General features: G+C 37.9%; 1 protein-coding gene across 2 annotated transcripts in view; it reads left to right on the top strand.

The window, feature by feature from the left end:
• The window catches only part of KLHL2 (kelch like family member 2), a 168376-nt gene that overhangs the window by 140420 nt on the left and 7831 nt on the right, over positions 1–20125 (top strand). For both annotated transcript variants that reach the window (XM_040251321.1, XM_040251322.1), the window contains 3 exons: positions 3276–3392; positions 5098–5247; positions 10897–11014. In XM_040251321.1, the coding sequence (XP_040107255.1) occupies positions 3276–3392; positions 5098–5247; positions 10897–11014 (385 nt within the window). The remainder of the gene's footprint in view (positions 1–3275; positions 3393–5097; positions 5248–10896; positions 11015–20125) is intronic.

Raw genomic sequence — 20125 nt, forward strand, 5'->3', positions numbered from 1 at the left:
TGTGTGTGTGGGCACAGAGAGTGTGTGTGTGTGTGTAGGCACAGAGAATGTGTGTGTAGGCACAGAGTGTGTGTGTGTAGGCACAGAGTGTATGTGTGTAGCCACAGTGGCTGGAGACAAGGTGGGAAACAACATAAAATACTTCCTCAGACTTGTTAAAGAAAATTGACTTTATCCTGGTGATAAAGAACATCTGAAGAGTTCTTAGCAGTAGGAGAATGCCATAACACCTACCCTGTAGACAGGTCATCGGAGAAGGCAATGGCAAGCCACTCCAGTACTCTCTCCTGGAAAATCCCATAGGCGGAGGAGCCTGGTTGCACTCCATGGGGTTGCAGAGTCAGACACGACTGAGCGACTTCACTTTCACTTTTCACTTTCATACATTGGAGAAGGAAATGGCAACCCACTCCAGTGTTCTTGCCTGGAGAATCCCAGGGACGGGGGAGCCTGGTGGGCTGCCATCTATGGGGTCGCACAGAGTCGGACACGACTGAAGCAACTTAGCAGCAGACATGTCATGGATACTGTTCTGGTTTTCTATTACTACATAACAACCTCACCAACCATTTTCTTAGGCTCACAGTCTGTGAACAGAATTCATCCAGGGCACATGGGGACAGTTTGTCTTTGCTCTTCAGGGCCTGGGGCTTCAGCTGGGTTGGCTTGACAGGTGGCATGGTTCTAACTGGAGCCACATACCTGAGGTTTCAGTCCCTTTGCACATGGCATCTTGTGTGTCTGGAACACCCAGGATAGTTCCTTCACTCACTTGTCTGGCTCTTGGGCCAATTGTTGGCTGGTATTATCCCACCCACTTATTCTTTGTAACTGGCTTGGGTTTCTCATGGCATCTCACCACCAGCATCTGGCTTCCCATTACAGGAGCATTTCAAGACATCAGAACAAATATGACTCCATAATACTGCCTCCACAACCTTCCCTGTTGGTTTCTCAGGGCCAACTTAGATTCCTGTGTGTGAGGTTACTATATAAGGTGTGGATACTAGAGAAATGGTTTTACTAGGGACCATTTTTAGAGACTAGCTCTAAAATGGTGACATGCATAATAGATCAGAAGTTGGGTGAGGATCAGATGGGAGGATGCTGAAGTTACCAGTGGGCAGTAAGATCTGGTTGGTGTAGGATGGTAGAGAGGTGGAGAAGAGAGAGCAGAACCAAGAAATAGCAGATAAAATTGGCAGGACCCTCTTAATCTCTAGCATCTGGCACATAAAGGTACTTGTGGACTGAATGAATTGAAGAGGCATGTTAATTGTAGTGTAGATTATCTTTAGTGTCTTGCTCTGTACTTGCAGTACAGTAACCTAATTTTTGCTCCCCAGTTATTCATTTGCTGCTGCTGCTGCTGCTGCTGCTAAGTCGCCTCAGTCGTGTCCGACTCTGTGTGACCCCATAGACGGCAGCCCACCAGGCTCCCCTGTCCCTGGGATTCTCCAGGCAAGAACACTGGAGTGGATTGCCATTTCCTCCTCCAGTGCATGAAGGTGAAAAATAAAAGTAAAGTCGCTCAGTCGTGTCCGACTCCTAGCGACCCCATGGACTGCAGCCTACCAGGCTCCTCCATCCATGGGATTTCCCAGGCAAGAGTACTGGAGTAGGGTGCCATTGCCTTCTCTGAGTTATTCATTTACATATCATCAAACATTTTCTATAACCCTTTAAAGATTATTGGCTTATATTCTCATCAATCTGGAAGGAAATTATGCGGTTAAACACCATCTTCTTAATAGCTCATTAACTTTCTCATAGGTATATGTTTAATGTCCTTATTATTTAGATTTTTAAGATTTTAAATATCACATTTAATACATTCTAGTATTGTGATGAAAGAAAATTAATCTGTTCTGCAGATTATTTAGAAGTATGTGGTCCAGCATTTTGCAAACCCAGAATAAAAGCCAAAAATGCTAAGAGTAGATGATTATTATTCCAGGTATCACTTTGCTTCATTATTTTGGGTGCTTTATTCAAAAGGGACTTTAGATTTTAATCTAGTAGAACCAAGTTCAGTTTGGAAAGGTTGTCAACAGTGAATTAGATCATGTATCTTCAAATTATCACCTCTGTCACTGAAGTTCAAGAAGATTAGATAATGTACTTGGTGAAATACATAGTAAATACCCAGCGAAAAGTACTCACTAAATATGTAAAAGTACTAAACATACTTATTAAAGTACATATTTAATTAAAAGTAGATCTACCATATGATCCAGCTGTCCCACTTCTGAGTGTATATCCAAAGGAAATGAAAACAGTCTTGGAATATCTACATTCTCCTTTGCCTGTAGCATTTTTTACTATAACCAAGACGTGGAAACAACTTGAATGTCCATCAGTGGCTGCGTGGATAGAGTGGTGCTAGAGTGAAAAAGCTGGCTTAAAACTCAGCATTCATAAAACTAAAATCATGGCATCCATTCCCATCATTTCATGGGAAACAGATGGGGAAGAAGAGGAAACAGTGACATTTCATTTTCTTGGGCTCCAAAATCACTGCAGACAGTGACTGCAAACATGAAATTAAAAGATGCTTGCTCCTTGGAAGGAAAGCTATGATAAACCTAGACAGCGTATTAAAAAGCAGAGACATTACTTTGTGGACAAAGGTCCATCTAGACAAGGCTGTGGTTTTTCCGGTAGTCATGTATGGATGTGAGAGTTGGACCATAAGGAAAGCTGAGCACCAAGAAAGTGATACTTTCTAATTGTGGTGTTGGAGAAGATTTGAGAGTCCCTTGGAGCGCAAGGAGATCAAACCATTCAATCCTAAAGGAAATCAACCCTGAATATTCCATTGGAAGGACTGATGCTGAAGCACCAGTATTTTGGCCATCCACCTGATGTGAAGAGCCAGCTCCTTGGAAAAGATCCTGATACTGGGAAAGATTGAAGGCAGTAGAAGAAGAGGATGACAGAGAATGAGATGGTTGGATGGCATCACCAACTCAATGGACATGAGTTTGAGCAAAGTTTAACAGGTTCCACACTGAACTTCTTCCTCTAGACTGGCCCCTGCAGCTTACACTTGGGGAGATGGCAAAGGACGTGCTGCAGTCCATGGGTTCACAAAGAGTTGGACACAACTGAGTAACTGAACAACAGCAGCATAGTCATGATTTGAAAAACTTCAACCATGGATAAAACTTGGATGTCTTAGCATGAGTGTTATATAAAATGTAATCTCCTTGTATTTTATTCAGATACCTTGGTACATAACTCATTACTTTTCTTTCCCTCATATTCTCTGCAAGGTATTTGAAGCAGTAATAGCTTGGGTGAATCATGACAAGGATGTGAGGCAAGAATTTATGGCTCGGCTGATGGAACATGTACGGTTACCTTTGCTTCCTCGGGAATATTTAGTTCAGGTAAAAGTATTTGCAGAACACATACGTATGCACTAGTACCATGTCAGTGGGGCAACAGTGTGTAGATTCTCATTACAGAGTGGTAACCGGGCATAGGGCAATAAATATACCTCATGTCCTCGGCAACTGCTACCTCTTGGGCTACTTCCCAGTCTTAAAGTTTGCTTCTCCCCAGTGTCTGATTTGCATAAGCAAGTACTGGAGCTTATGGAAGCATTGTTTATGGTGATATAAGTACATGCAGAAACCACATCTGTAGTTCTGTGTCATTTCTGCATCTCTTTTGCCTGCCTTCTGTTAGCCTTCTCTAATTAGTGAATGGAAAGGAATAGAATGGAATTCTAAGCTGAAGAAAACCGGGTTATTTGAAACAAATAGCAATAAATGGATTTTTAGTAGTCTCTGAACAATTTTAAGTTTACTGTTTTATTATTAGCATTCCTTTATACTAGGATCATTTCAACATTTTAATTTTTTTATTTTTTTTCCCAGTTATTAAGCTACTTATTTTTTTTTTTTTTGCTCTTTATTTATTTATTTATTTATTTTTACTTTGCAATACTGTATTGGTTTTGCCATACATTGACATGAATCTGCCACAGGTGTACATGAGTTCCCAATCCTGAACCTCCCTCCCACCACCCTCCCCATATCATCTCTCTGGGTCATCCCAGTGCACCAGCCCCAAGCATCCTGTCTCCTGTATCGAACCTAGACTGGTGATTCGTTTCTTACATGATAGTATGTATGTTTCAATGCCATTCTCCCAAATCATCCCACCCTCTCCCTCTCCCTCAGAGTCCAAAAGTCTGTTCTATACGTCTGTGTCTCTTTTGCCATCTCGCATACAGGGTTATCATTACCATCTTTCTAAATTCCATATGTATGTGTTAGTATACTGTATTCGTGTTTTTCTTTCTGGCTTACTTCACTCTGTATAATTGGCTCCAGTTTCATCCACCTCATTAGAACATTTTAATTTATAATTGAAGCCTACCAGTGAAACTTTTTTTTTTAATTATTTGTTTTTAACTGGAGGATAATTGCTTTACAGTGTTGTATTGGTTTCTGCCATTTATCAATATGAAGAAACATTTCTTTATTCCCATTAGATCTGAACATTTTAGAATTGTTTGAAGCTTGTTTACTTGTTGTCGTATATCACTTGTACTCTGCCTTTAAGAAAATGAACAGGAAAAAAAAAAAAAGAAACCTATCCTGCATTTGAGGATAGGGATAGGAGGGACAAGATTCATTTGTGGTATAGGCACATTGTTATAAAGTATTTTGAATCCCTTTACTGGAGATTTTTTTTCAAGGTTTAAAAGATTGTCTTTATAATATTACCTCCCCTGCTTAAAGGACTCATTATCTCAATTATCTAATTTTTCTTACTGTGTGGCTTAAACTATTTCTTAATTTGGCTTAAAGATAACAAATAGATGAACATAGTACTACTAAAGATTATTCTGTAACAGACATTGAAGTATATGATTTTCATTGCAGTTCTTTATTATTTATATGTTTTTCTCTGCAGACCAGATAGTCAAGCATTTTTTTTAGTGATATTTATAAACTTGCCTCTGTAACTTTTAGATCGAACCAGAAGATAGTTATTCTTTTTTCTTCTTCTTTACTTGTTTCTTTGTCATTTTCATATGAATTAGCTATCCCCTCATAGGGTGAGTCTGATTTCTTCTTTCAGAGGGTTGAGGAAGAAGCACTGGTGAAGAACAGCAGTGCTTGCAAAGATTACCTCATTGAAGCTATGAAGTACCATCTGCTACCAACAGAGCAGCGTATATTAATGAAGAGTGTCCGGACCCGACTGAGGACACCCATGAACCTTCCCAAAGTAGGATCTGCTGTTCATACCTGTTACTACCTCATCTGAAAGGCCCATAATGAGGCTCTTAATTTATTTTACTCATCTGAATTTCCATGTACCCAGGAATTCATTGTAGTATATGTAATTCAACTTCTTTTTTGATTTTGTCTGTGGAGGGTGGGCATTGTTTGACTCATTTAATCTTTATAAACCACATGATATTGCTCTTCTGGAATAGAGGCAACTGGTATTTATCCCTTCTGAGTTTCTTCAGCTCTAGCTAACAGCAGAGAGGATAATCAGAATATGTAGATCTAAAGATTTCTTTGTAAGCTACATGTTTGTGTGATAAGTGAAAACTGAGTAGTTTCACAGAATTGCTTACAACTAAGGATGCTAGCTTGTTCCTTTTGTTGCCTCCTATTGTCTGTTGTGTACAAATAGTGCACAGTTTGATGGTTCACTCACACATCATACATAGCCATTTCAGTGTAGACTTCCCAGATGTCTTCCCAGATCTCCAGTGTTCCTAAATTTCCTGTGTGAAAGTTTGTATTCTATCTTTATCTTTTTAGTTGAAGCCATTCATTTCTTACTGATTAAATTTTCTTTACAAATAACCCCTCATTTCTGTCTTTCTGTTTGCAGTTTCTTCTGCTCTGTGTGCATCTTTATAGTACTAGGAGGCCAGCACTTTAAGCACCATTTTGTGTATGGTCTGATCAGAATGATCCATACATAATACAATACTTTTATTTATGTATTGATTTCTAGCTCTCGTGTGTTTGGGGGCAATGATGGATTAAGAAATAAGAATTAATCTGTTATCTATTGTTTTCTTACATCATCTTTAGTTATTTTTATATTTCCATTAAATTATATCTTTTATATTCTTTCACTTTAATACTTTTATTTAGTATTTCTTCAAAGTTTTTTTTTTGAGTCTACATTTTAATTGCTTCAAATCCATATTAGTAGTCTTTTTCTGTTTTGCCCAGTGTTGAGTTCTCAATTTAGAACTGACTATATTTTGCCAGTGTGCTACTCCCTCCATTTTTTCTAAATTATTAGTAAATATTTTAATTTAAAATGGACTTCCCGGTGATTCCTCATTAGAAATACCTACTTACCAATATAGTCCATTTATAGGAAGTGTCAGTCCACATTATTGTGTTTATTATCTAAACCAAAAACAAGTAATTTGGCAAATAGCATCTGATGAGATCTAGGATCATATAGATTCAAATTTAGCATGATTTTTTTTTAATGTCCCTCTGTGTGTTACTCATCATTTCATAGGCTCCTAGAAATTTGAATGCTTTCCTCAAAATATTCTAAAGTTTTAGTGAAAATTATTATCACTTAGAAGATATTTGCAAGGCACTCACTTCCTACCCTATTTTGAAAATTGGTATTTGCCGTTTTTAAATTTTCTGATCTCTCCTCAGTTCTCCAAGATTTTTCAAAAATAATTGTAAGTGGCTCAGTAAGTACATTAGCTAGTTCCCTTAATACCTTAGTATGCATGCCATCTGGGTCTGCTGATTTTATAAGTGTTTACATTTTCCAAATACCTTTTACCTCCTTTTATAAGAAGTCATCTCTATTAAGTCTTCATTACTTCATATCTGTCCATATTGTTTGGTGTCAGTTTTTGTTCTTACCAAAAAATACAGATTTATAAAAGCCATCTATAGCCTTAGCTCATTTGAATTATTATTTCTTTTATGCTGGTCTTTTTAACTTCCTTCTAAAAGGTTTGTCTTATCTTTAATACTTTTTAAACATTTCATATTTTTAAAAGGTCTCTTCTTAACCTGTATATTTCCTTAGCTGACATCTTTAGCTTTGCTGTCTTTAGCTATGCCTTAACCTTTAGAGTGAAAACTAATTCTCTTCTAATTTCTGTAATAAGCATGCTACTTTTAAAAACATTCTAAAGAGTTCTTGGTGAAATCCTGTCAATTATTTTCTCTTTTGTGATCATCTGTTCGACACTGTCTCTAGGCTCTTCTCTGCCAATGGGTTTGGATGGCCCTCCCGACTGTATTAAACTTTGGATTTCTCAGTTCTTTAGCTTTGATTTAATGGTGGGTATGCTGATCCGTGAAGGTTCTATTCTGCTCTCTCAGGGTAACTGGAGAGTAGGGCGGCAGACCTGACAGGTAGCAGGGAGATATACTGCTGCTAGTTTTGTATTTGCATAGTCTCTCCTGAAAGTTTATTTATCTGCACATATTTTTGAAAAGTGCTTCTACTGGATACTTTTACAGTAGCACTGTTTGTCATTTTAGAGGGGCTATATTCAAGGTTAATTCTAACTAGATAGTTAAGAATGAGACAACATGATTATCAGTAATGATGCATTTTATTATGATCACAATAAGACACATCAGACAAAATGTGGTGGCAGTCCTGGAATAATAGATAATATTTCTACCATGACAGTGACTTATTAGTCTCTGATTCTGTGGACTCATACTTATTTGCATAAGATAAATCTTTTTATAGCTCAGATATTAGTTTTGTATCTTCAGTAAACCATCTTGGGATTGTGTAAGGCACTCTTGGATTTGGACAGTATAATGAAAAACTGTGTATGTTTTGCTACTATATGTTATTGTTTAGTTCAGTCTCTCAGTTGTGTCCGATTCTTTGTTACTCCATGGACTGCAGCATGCCAGGCCTCCCTGTCCATCACCAACTACCAGAGTTTACTCAAGCTCATGTCCATTGAGTCGGTGATGCCATCTAACCATCTCATCCTCTGTTGTCCCCTTCTCCTCCCACCTTCAATCTTTCCCAGCCTCAGGGTCTTTTCAAATAAGTCAGTTCTTCGCATCAGGTGGCCAAAGTATTGGAGTTTTAGCTTCAGCATCAGTCCTTCCAGGGAATATTCAGGACTGATTTCCTTTAGGATGGACTGGTTGGATCTCCTTGTAGTCCAAGTGATTCTCAAGAGTTTTGTCCAACACCACATTTCAAAAGCATCAATTCTTCGGTACTCAGATGTCTTCATAGTCCAACTCTCACATCCATATATCACCACTGGAAAAACCATAGCCTTTACAAGACAGACCTTTGTTGGCAAAGTAATGTCTCTGCTTCTTAATATGCTGTCAAGGTTGGTCATAACTTTTCTTCCAAGGAGCAAGCGTCTTTTAATTTTATGGCTGCAGTCAGTATCTGCAATAATTTTGGAGCCCCCCAAAATAAGTCTGTCACTGTTTCCACTGTTTGTCAGTAGTTGTGTTGTGCAGGCTTAGTTGTTTCTCAGCATGTGGGACTTTAGTTCCCTGACAGGGATCAAACCCACATCCCCTGGATTGCAATGAAGATTCTTAACCACTGAACCACCAGGGTTAACAATAACCATTGGACCACCAGAGTTAACAATAACACCACATGTTATCGTTAGCTTCTTTTTTTATTTGGAATCTGTATTTTTGTAAATGCTATCATATTATTTCTGTCTGTTTTTCTTTATTTTACCCAGGATATCTAAATTTGATATTTCAGGAGGCAATTTAAACTAAACTAATATTTAATAGGTGAAGAAAATGAAAGAACAAAGTTTAATTGATCTACATTTTAAGATGCTCACTTGATTTTGTGTAACTAACTCCCTACTTCTTACCTTCCTTAAATATGTCATATTTAACTTTTCCATACACATGTCTTCATAGTTTTCTATTCCTTTATATTAGCATAATAAGTATGGTGTTTCTCATGTAAAACCAGCTGTCCTTTACAGTTGGGATGTCAGAATCATGACACACTTTTGATGGTAGTAGCACTGTCTCTTGATCTCATACAAATATCCCTGCTCTCGTCTTCCCATTATGCATTCTTCCTTTCCTGGTTATCTCTGATTTTCGGAGTTCCAAATCCTCAGCCCATTTTACTTCTCTTGGGTGAGTAAAGGACAGATATTACTACCTTTCTCTGTAATCAGTAGCACATTTTCCCTTCCCATTTTGACCTACAAGAAGTGAACTGTTGCATGGAAATCATAAGATTCATAGTTGCAAATCATGAAATCTATTCAACTATTTTGTTTCTCAAGGATTTTTTGAAAAGTATTCCCTTTAGAGATTTTTTTTTTAACTGTAACCAAGCCTCTTCTAACTATTGTGTAACTGCTGGGCAGAGTTTAAAAGTTTAAGCACAGATAGATCTTCTATAGATCCCTACATACAGGATTGATCTTCCTGTCTGTTGCACCTCTGTGATTTCACAACTTTTTCCCCTCCCTTTTTTTTCTTTAGGAATAGTAAGAAAGGGTAATGCAGATTTTCTTTGTTAATTTTGCCTTTTATTTATTTGCATTCAACACTAGGGGAATGACAGGTCTAAAAAACTTATATAATTGTGCTGTATCTGATCTTCTTTTTAAGACCTTTAAAATTCTTTCTCCTTTCCTGTAAATTACTAGAATAAGCTTCTTTTTGGAAATAGGACTTACTTTGATTTCTGTGTACCCATCTTTCTATAGTTTTAAGTACAAGTAGGTCATTGCTCAGTCAAGGTACAAACTTCCCCTTTTTGTGTCTATGAATCATTCCATCTTCTGTTTGAGTTTTTGTTTCTTTTGAACATTCTTTTTCCTGTGGTTATCTAACTTTTCGCTTGAAAAGTCCCTGCCGTTCTACTTGTGACATCATTAACTTTTACATTCTTCTGAATTGACAGCTATCCCAAAGTGTGCTCATTTATATTCATTAAAAGACAAACACATTGATTGCTAAATCCCATCTATCTAAAGGTTCTCCCCGCTCCAGGAAGCTTTCACTAAATTATGGCTACATTTCATTTTCTGATCAGGAATAGCAGTTAATGTCTATAATCATATATAATTGTATATTATTCTTGAACTACTTTAGAATCTTGTCTCCCTAGTGAAATCTATAAGCTCTTAGGGATAGAGACCATGTCTTATATTTCTTCTATAGAACACCTTAGCACAGTTCTGATTAAACACAGATGATAGACACTTAATAAATAGTTGGTGAATTGAGTTGACCTCACTTATTCTCTGCTCATTCATTTGTTATGATTTCTAGTATCTCCATTATCTGGCCTCTTGTTTGTTTTATTTGTGGGACATCCATGGAGATCTCTTTACTTGATATCTAGGAATCTGTACTCTCTCGTGAACTTAAATTTAATTAGTGCTCCTTTTTCAGTAGTGTTTTTTTTTTCTTCTTCTTCCATCTTTCTTTTAATACCATACTGTCCTCTTCACCACATCTACCCACTAACATAAATTTCATTTTGTCTGCTCTCCTAGGTTGTGGAGATCTAATCCCTGGTCATTACAAAGCTGGGATCTAGTTTATAGCAAGCCCTATGACATACTGCAGCCTTGCCAGTGCTGATTGCCTGCTGTTTTTGGCTTAAATACTGCTTCTGCTTGAAGGATCAGAAACTTATTTTAGTTTCTGATATCCTTATTTTTGACTAAATGTGCTAGAAAATAGAATTGTAGTTCTAACATATGTGTGCCCCCTTGGTGATGTTTATTAAATGTTTATTAGGTGGTTGTTTTCCCCCAGCTCACCCTGCCATCTTCATCCTGATACTCTCCATGTCATTGTCTTTGTATCAGTAAGACATTTTAATTCCCTGAGTATGCAGTAGTTGTTTGTTCAAGTGCTTATACTTCTGCCCTTCCAGTTAATGGTGGTGGTTGGGGGCCAAGCACCAAAGGCTATTCGAAGTGTGGAATGCTATGACTTCAAAGAAGAGCGATGGCACCAAGTAGCAGAATTGCCTTCTAGGAGATGTAGAGCAGGTAAGCATGATGCATTGTGATCATTTCCCTATTGCTGGGTCATTGGGAGTTTCCTCTCAGGTCTTATCTTACTAACTAGAAGAATCTATTGGAAAAACTTTGATTAAAATAGCTATGTGATTAAACAGTGATTCAGGAGCCTCATACAACTCACAAGACATTGGTGGAGTTAGCAGCTTCTTTCTTTAATTTACATATTTTTCTGATTCTAATGTAAGGTGGAGTAGATAGCAATTTGCTGGATATTTTCCTAGTTACCTTTGTTGAAGTACTGAGAAGCAATTCTTTAGCTTGGGACACTTATTGCTAAGAAACTCCTAACTTAAGCTATAATCCACAGTTGCTTTCTTCCAAGCATCTGCTTTTCAAGCATTTGTTGAAATGGACCTTAATTTAGCCAAAACTGCAATCAGAAAAAGACGTTTGCAATTTCTAAGAATTCTTTCTGAGACTCAAACCTGGATATGTAAATTCATGTCTCCCAGAGCAAAATGAGTTGTAAGCATAACAGAACATTTCTATTGTGGTAGTCCTTTAACAGTACATCCTGGAGCTTGTTATATAAGAGCATAGATTTAACTCATTCCTTTATAGCTGTCTAGTATGTTGGAGAGGGGGTTCTGGATGTAGTATAATTTTTACTAGATTTTAATTGAACATTAAAATTGTTTTTAATCTTTCTTTATGAACAGTGCTGCAATTCCTTATACATATATCATTATGTATGTATGCTAATAGATTTTAGTTGGATAAAACTCTAGAAATGGAATAATTATTAAAAGGATCTCTTAAGATATACTAATTATTACTTCCACTAACAGTAAATATGAAGGTACTAATTTCCCTACATACCCTATGAAAGTGAAAGTCCTCAGACCTGTCCAGCTCTTTGCAACCCCATGGAATTCTCCAGGCTGCCCAACCCAGGGATTGAACCCAGGTCTCCCGCATTGCAGGCAGATTCTTTACCAGCTGAGCCACAAGGGAAGCCCAAGAATTCTAGAGTGGGTAGCCTATCCCTTCTCCAGGGGATCTTCCCAACCCACAAATCAAAATGGGGTCTCCTGCATTGCAGGTGGATTCTTTACTAACTGAGCTATCAGGGGAACCCCGTAACACCCTATAATTAAATGTTTGAGTTTTGCAAGCTGGTAGGTGAAAAATTCTTTCATATCTAGTTTGCACTTCTATTTTGAGGAAAGTTAAACTTCTTTCTAAGTGGTCAGTTCATGGTTTCATGATTTTTGCCATTGTTTTATTATTGATTTGATATGTTAAGGAGAATAGCCCTTTTTTCCTGTCAGTTGTGGTGTGAATATCTATTTGTATTAATCTTTTGACTTTATTTGCATTATTTTTGTGTTATTTTTGCCATGTAACACTATTACTTTCTGTGTGTTCCTGTACCATCAGAATTTTGTCCTTGTACTTACGGATTTCTTTCTTGTATAGAAAAGCCTTACTCAAAAATTATTTGTGTGTATAATTCATAGTATTAATATCTTATATAGCTGTGATAGTTCTCAAAACTTAAGAAATCAGTATTGGTATATTACTATTACCTAAGCTACAGGCTTACTGTATTTTACAGTTTTTTCTGTTAATGTTCCTATTCTGTTTCAAGACCTCACATTGCATGCATGCATGTATTTATAATTGAAGTAAATATAGTTGATTTACAATATTGTGTTAGTTTCAGGTATACAGCAAAATAATTCACTTATATTTATCTTAAGACTATTTTCCATTATGCATTATTGCAAGATATTGAATATAGTTCTCTGTGCTATACAGTAAATCCTTGTTGCTTATCTACCTTATGTGTAGTAGTATGTATGTGTTAATCCCACACTTCTAATTTATCCCTTTCCCCGTTTCCCCTTTGATAGCCATAAGTTTGTTTTCTGTGTCTGTGAGTCTGTTTTGTATGTAGATTTGTTTGTATCATGTTTTAGACTCCACATATGTGATGTCATATAGTATTTGTCTTATGACTTACCTCTGTATGATATTCTCTGTGTTCATCCATGTTGCTGCAAATGGTAGTATTTCGTTCTTTGTTATGACAGAGTAATATTCCGCTGTATATGTGACACATACTAAACCAGTCATCTGTTGGTGGACACTTGGTTTGTTTCCATGTCTTTGCTATTATAAATAGTGCTACTCTAAACATTGAGGTGCACGTATCTTTACAAATCACAATTTTCATCTTTTCAGATATATGCCCAGGAGGGGGATTGCTGGATCATATTGTAGTTTGCATTTTTAGCTTTTTAAAGAAAACTCCATACCATTTTCCACAGTGGCTACACCAATTTACATTCCCACCAATAGTGTAGGAAGGTTCCCTTTTCTTCACATCCTTCTCAGCATTTATCATTTGTAGATTTTTTGATGAAGCCATCTGACCACTGTGACGTAATACTTCACTGTGGTTTTGATTTGCACATCTCATAATCTCAGATGTTGAACATCTTTTCATGTGCCTGTTTGGACATCTATTTATCTTCTTTGGAGAAATGTCTGTTTAGGTCTTCTGCCCATTTTCTGATTGGGTTGATTTTTTTTCTCTTTGTATTGACTTGTGTGAGTGGTTTGTATATTTGGGATATTAACCCCTTGTCAGTTGCATCATTTGGAAATGTTTTCTCCCATTCCATAGGTTGCCTTTTCATTTTGTTGATGGTTTGCTTTGCTGTGATTGTGTTTGTGATGGTTTCCTTTGATTCCTTAAAAATCAAAATTTTTAAGTTTTAGCCACCTCATGCAGAGTTGACTCATTGGAAAAGACCCTGATACTGGGAGGGATTGGAGGCAGAAGGAGAAGGGCACGACAGAGAATGAGATGGCTGGATGGCATCACTGACTCGATGGACATGAGGTTGAGTGAACTCCGGGAGTTGGTGATGGACAGGGAGGCCTGGCATGCTGCAATTCATGGGGTCGCAAAGAGTCGGACACGACTGAGCTACTGAACTGAACTGAACTGAGGTCCTGTTGTTGATATTTGCTCTTATTTCTTTTGCCTTGGGAGACTGCTCTAAGAAAATATTGCTGTGATTTATTTCCAAGAATGTTTTGCCTGGTTTTTCTTCCAGGCATAGCATGTCTTACATTTTGGTTTTTAAACCATTTGTGTTTATTTTTGTAGGTGGTATGAGGGAGTATTCTAATTTCATTGATTTACATGCAACTGTTTAGCTTTCCCAACACTACTTGTTGAAGAGACTCTCTCTTTACTATTTCTTAGTCTTGTCTCCTTTGTTGGATTAATTGACCGTAGGTATGTGGCTTTATTTCTGGGCTCTCTGTTCTCTTCCATTGAAATATATGTCTGTTTTTGTACCATTACCATAGTGTTTTGTTTACTGTAGCTTTGTAGTTTTGTGTGACGTCTAGAAGAGTTATGCCTCCAGCTTTATTCTTTTTCCTCAGTATTTCTTTGGCATTTCTGGGTCATTTATGGTTCCATATAAGTTTTAGTATTGTTTGTTCTTGTTCTCTGAAAACTGTACCGAGTATTACAGATTGCATTTAATGTGTAAATTGTATGGTCATTTTAGCAATATTATTTTTGTAAGAGCAAGAGATTTCTTTCCAATTCTGAATCATCTCCAGTTTCCTTCATTGTTGTTTTTATACTTTTCAGCATATAGATCTTCTACCTCCTCGGTTACACTTATTCCTAGGTTGTTGGAATTTCAAATGGAACTTATCTTTTAAACTTTCTTTTTCTGATATTTCATTGTTTATGTAAAGGAATGCAACAGATTTCTGTGTATTAATCTTGTATCCTGCCATGTTGTTGAGTTTATTTAATAGTTCTAATAGTTGTTTGTGGAATCTTAAGGGTTCTTTATAGAGAATGTTACATCATGTGCAAATAATGACAGTTCTTATTTTTTCTCTTCCTATTTGGATACATTTTATTTCTTGTCAGACTGATAAGACTAGGACTTCCAATACAGTATTGAGCAGAAGCGGTAAAAGTGGGCATCCTTGTCTTCTTCCGCGGTAAAAGTGGGCATCCTTGTCTTCTTCCTGAATTTAGCAGGAAGTTTTCCAGCTTTTCACTGTTGAGTATTATGTTTGCTATGGATTTGTTATAAAGGACTTTTATTATGTTGAGATATGTTCCCTTTATACCCACGTTAATGAGATTTTTTGTCGTGAGTAGATGTTGAATTTTATTAAATACTTTTTCTGTGTTTATTGACATGATCATCTATTTTTTTTTTGTTTGTTTTGTTAAATGGTATATCATATTGATTGATTTACTTATCTTAAACCATCCTTTTTAACCTGGAATGAATGCAGCATCAATATGATCCTTTCTCTGTATTGCTGGATTTGGTTTGCTAATATTCTGTTGAATAATTTTGCATCAATATTCTTCAGAGATATTGGCCTGTAATTTTCTCTTTTTTGTAGTATTTTTGTCTAGTTTTGGTATCAGGATAATGGTGCCCTCATAGGATAACTTTGGAAGTATTCCTCTCTTTGGAATAGTTTGAGGAACATAGATAAGCTGTATGGTCCTGGACTTTTGCTTGCAGGGAGTTTTTTTTATTACAGATTCTATTATTATCTGTTCCTTCAGTTTTGGCTGAGCTTTTCAGGTGGCTTAATGGTAAAGAATCTGCCTGTAATGCAGGAGACGTGGGTTCAGTCCTTGTATTGGGAAGATCCCCTGGAGAAGGAAATGGCAGCCCACTCCAGTATTCTTGCTTGGGAAATCTCATGGACAGAGGAACCTGGTGGGCTACATATAGTCCATGGGATCACCAGAGTTGGACATGACTAACCGACTAAACAGCAACAAGTCTCTTGAAACTTTTTCATTTTTTCTAGGCTGTCCAGTTTGTCATTATGTAAGTGTTCACAGTATTCTAATGATTTTATTTTTTTGTATTTCTGTGGTGGTTATTTCTCTTCTTTTACTTCTTCATTTGTTTGTTTATTTGGATTTGCTCTCTTCTTGTTGATCCTAATTAGAGATTTGTTGATTTTTGTTTATCTTTTCTAAAAACCAGCTCTTGGCTTTATTGATCTTTTCTGTTGTTTTTCTTTTTAATCTTCATTTTCTTTATTTCCTCTCTAATCTTTGTTATTTTTCTTTCTGCTAACCTTGAGTTTTGTTTATTCTTCTTGTCCTAATTATTTTAGTTGGTAGGTTAGGTTGTTTGAATTTTTCCTTGAGGAACTGCTTTTACTTCATCCCATAGGATGTAAGGTTGTGTTTTCATTGTCCTTTGAGTCAAGGCATTTTCTGATATCTTATTTGAGTCCGTTATTGACCCATTGGTTTTTTAGTAGCATGTTGTTTCATCTCCATATGTTCATTTTTTCCTCTGTTTTCTTTCTGTAATTGATTTCTAGTTTTACACTATTGCGGTCAGAAAAGATACATGAAATAATTTCTGCCCTCTTAAATTTGTTGAGACTTGTTTTGTGACCTAGTGTGTGGTATATCCTAGAGAATGGTCTGTGCATACTTCAAAAAAATGTAATGTATATCTTGGATATTTTTGGATGTAGTGTCCTATAGATATCAGTTAAATCCAACTAATATGTTGTATCATTTATGCTCCCTCTTTCCTTATTGATTTCTTTTGTCTGGAATATCTGTACATTGATAGCAATGGGGTATTAAATTTTCCTACTCTTATTATATTCCTGTCAATTTCTTCCTTTATGCCTGTTAGTATCTTTTTTAATTTTATTTATTTTATATTGGGTACATGTATCCTCTTCCAATATTGATCCCTTTATTATTAAATAATGTCCTTCTGTGTCTTTCGTTAGGACTTTTAAAGTCTATTTTGTCTTATATAAGTATTGCAACCTTTCCATTCTTGTCATTTCCATTTGCATGAAGTATCTTTTTTCATCTTTTGACTTTAAATCTCTGTGTCTCTCACACTGAAGTGAGTCTCTTTGTAAACAACACAGTGTAATTTCTTATCATATTTTTCATTGTTCATTCTGCCAATCTATATGTCTTTTGATTAGTCCATTGATATTTGAAGTAATTATTGATAGGTATGTACTTATTAGGACTTCCCCAGTTGCTCAGCAGTAAAGAATCTGCCTGCCATGTAGGAGACTCAGGTTCAATCCCTAGCTTGGGAATATCCCCTAAAAGAGGAAATGGCAACCCATTCCAGTATTCTTGCTGAAAAAATCCCATGGACAAAGGAGCCTGGTGGGCTATAATCTGTGGCGTCACTAAGAGTCGAATGCAATGAAGCATGTACACAGAGAGCTGTCAAATCCCTGTGTAGACTGTGTAAGTCCAATATTTTTCGTGTGAGGGCTGTTTCTGGTCTGTATGCCAGCCACATTTCTCCTCAGAATGTGCTGGCTGTTAACCCTTGATAAGGGGATGTGATTGGAGTTGTTGTGTCCAGAACCTGCTCTAGATGTTGAGTGGGGCCTCCTCTTTCTTCTTGGCTGTCACAGCCTTGTCAGGGGCCGGATCTGCCCCCAGTTCTTTGAGTAGAAGCACTGAGTCTCAGGCTCAATATGGTGCCATTACCCTTGCTCTGTCCCCAAAGAAGTGAGCTCTAGAAGCAAGTGAGGACCATATGGTCACAGTGTGAACCACTGTGCAGTCATTTGTGGTTCTGCCTAGAAACAGCCCATGGTCCTGTCCCTTTCTGCATGGCATTCATCCCAGATCTATTGCTAAGCTATGGTGTGTGGTGTGGAGTGGGCTGGTGCTAGGGGCCAGGGTGCTGTAGCTGCAGGAATCAAGATGATTGTGCTGCTGCTGCTACTTGGGCTGCCTCTGTGACAGGCCTCTCCCAGGACCTATCTGCATTAGATCTGGCTCCAAGCTTCAGTGTCAGATGGGCAGAACCAGAGTGCTCCATCCAGAAAAGGAACCCCTGTGTATTGCCCAGGGGCTGTTTCTGTGTTTGTGTTTCATGTGTTTCTGTGGTGTCACCCACTGTATACACCAAGACTGCCTGCTGCCCTCATGGTGTGAGTGCTGACAGTGGGCTCTGAGATTCGGTAAGACCATACCCAAGGCCCTCCAAGCTGTCTCTGTGCAGATAGACTGAGTCCTCAACCTGGGCCCATCTGCCCAAGATTCACCATCTAGCTGCTCTGCGTATTAGCATCCCCACCCACTGTGCATTTTAATTTAGACAGGGAAGCATGGTGAGGTTGCAGCAGTCAGCTCCAGGGTGTCTCTGCTCTGATTGCTAGTAAACCAGCACCCGTACACTCCTCAAGAGCAAAGACCAGGCCCCTTTGAGACAGGCTGGGACCTGGAACATGGCATCCTTTACTGTAGTGCTTGTATCTGGAAACACCTTTAGCAGCAGAATATAAAGAAACTCTGGTGGTAGTTTAGTCGCTAAGTCACGTCCGACTCTTGCGACCCCATGGACTGAAGCCTGACAGGCTCCTCTGTCCATAGGATTCTCCAGGAAAGAATATTGAAGTGGGTTGCCATTTTCTTCTCCAGGGGATGTTCCTGACCCAGGAATAGAACCCAGGTCTCCTGCATTGCAGGCAGATTCTTTACTGACTGAGCTATGGGGGAAGCCCACTTCACACATGCATAGTCAGGGCACTTATGAACAAGGCTAAAACACAACTGCCACTTCTGACATGCTGGGAGTAAAAGCAGGGTCCTGCACACAACACTACCAAGGGGTGGGCAGACCATCTAAGTTACATGCCCTGTGCACCCCACCAATCTTCTCTTACCTTCACACCATTTGAGAAATCAGCTCTCGTCTCTTCAGGGAGTCAGCAAGGGAACCTGTTGCTTGTTTTTGCTCCCTTTTGCTAAGGGAGCAAAAACTTTATCCCAGTAAAGGCCTGCCTGAATTCCTGATCTGGCCTCTTATCAATTGCTATTTCTTAGAGAGTCCAGGAGCCCACATCTGTAACACCTTCAGCCCCTCTATCTGTCCTATCAGACCTTGCAGCAAGCAAGGGGGGCTCCCCAAGACAAGGTCCTGCCCATGTGAACCTCTCCTTCTTTACAGCTCCCTCTCAGGTGTGCCAGGCCTGTCCTAAATGCCTTTTTTCCCCCCATCCTCCTTGGTTACATGGAAATTTTCCTTGCAGCTTTGGTTGTAAAAGACATCTCTTGCCAGTTTCCAGTCAGTTTTCTGTGGGAGTTGTTCCACATGTAGATGCATGTTTGATGCATTTGTGGGTGAGATGAGCTGCATTTCCTCCTGCTTTGCCATTTTGATCCTTGTAATATTGCATTTAGTTGTCATGTTTTCTTAATCTCTTCGGACTTGTGACGGTTCCATAGTCTGTATTTTCATGCCCTTGATTCTTTTGAAGAGCACTTGATCAGATATTTTGAAGAATGTTTTACAAAGATACTGCAAAGTGTGTAAGATTTATTAACTTTGAAATAGATGTTATTTGCTCTAGTGGTTCAGGAGTTAGTGATAATCCCTTCAGGATTAGTGGTTTGGGGAAGGCCTCATAGAAAATATGGAACTTTCATTGGGTTTTCCAACTTGAAGAGGAGCTTCTCAGAACAGGACAGCAGCATGAAAAAGTTTGGGTAGGTGAAGAAGTGGTGAAATCCAGAGTCTGCAATTTAGTTTCTTCACCTAGGGACCCCCTAGCCTCTCACTAGCCCAGGGGCTAGCAAACTTTTTCTTAAAGGACCAGAGAGTAGTTATTTGTGGCTTTGTGGGTTATATAATCTTTGTCACAACTAATCAAGTGCCACCATAGTTGAAAGCAGCGTGATGAATGTCTGGAGCTGTGTTCCAATAAAACTTTATTTATGGATACTGAAATTTTAATTTTATGTAACTTTTCATGTATCATGAAATATTCTTTTCTTCTTGACTGCTTTTCAACCATTTAAAAGTGTAAAAATCATTCTCAGCTCAGTGAGCTTCTACTGAAATAGCTTACTGGCTATAATTTGCTAACCCCAGATTTAGCCCACTAATATGATAAACTAGAAGCACATTATGCAAATTAAATGTAAACATGTTCAGGTAGTTGGAAAATTCTTGCTCGTTGTTTAAGTCTGTGTATATCTTTGAAAAAGTCAGGAGTCAAAGTAATACCTCAACCCATGCCATTGCATTTTTTCATAGCAGAAAGGAGCAC

The sequence above is a fragment of the Oryx dammah genome, unplaced genomic scaffold (genome assembly GCF_014754425.2).
Source record: "Oryx dammah isolate SB20612 unplaced genomic scaffold, SCBI_Odam_1.1 HiC_scaffold_12, whole genome shotgun sequence".
Classification (NCBI taxonomy): Eukaryota; Metazoa; Chordata; class Mammalia; order Artiodactyla; family Bovidae; genus Oryx; species Oryx dammah.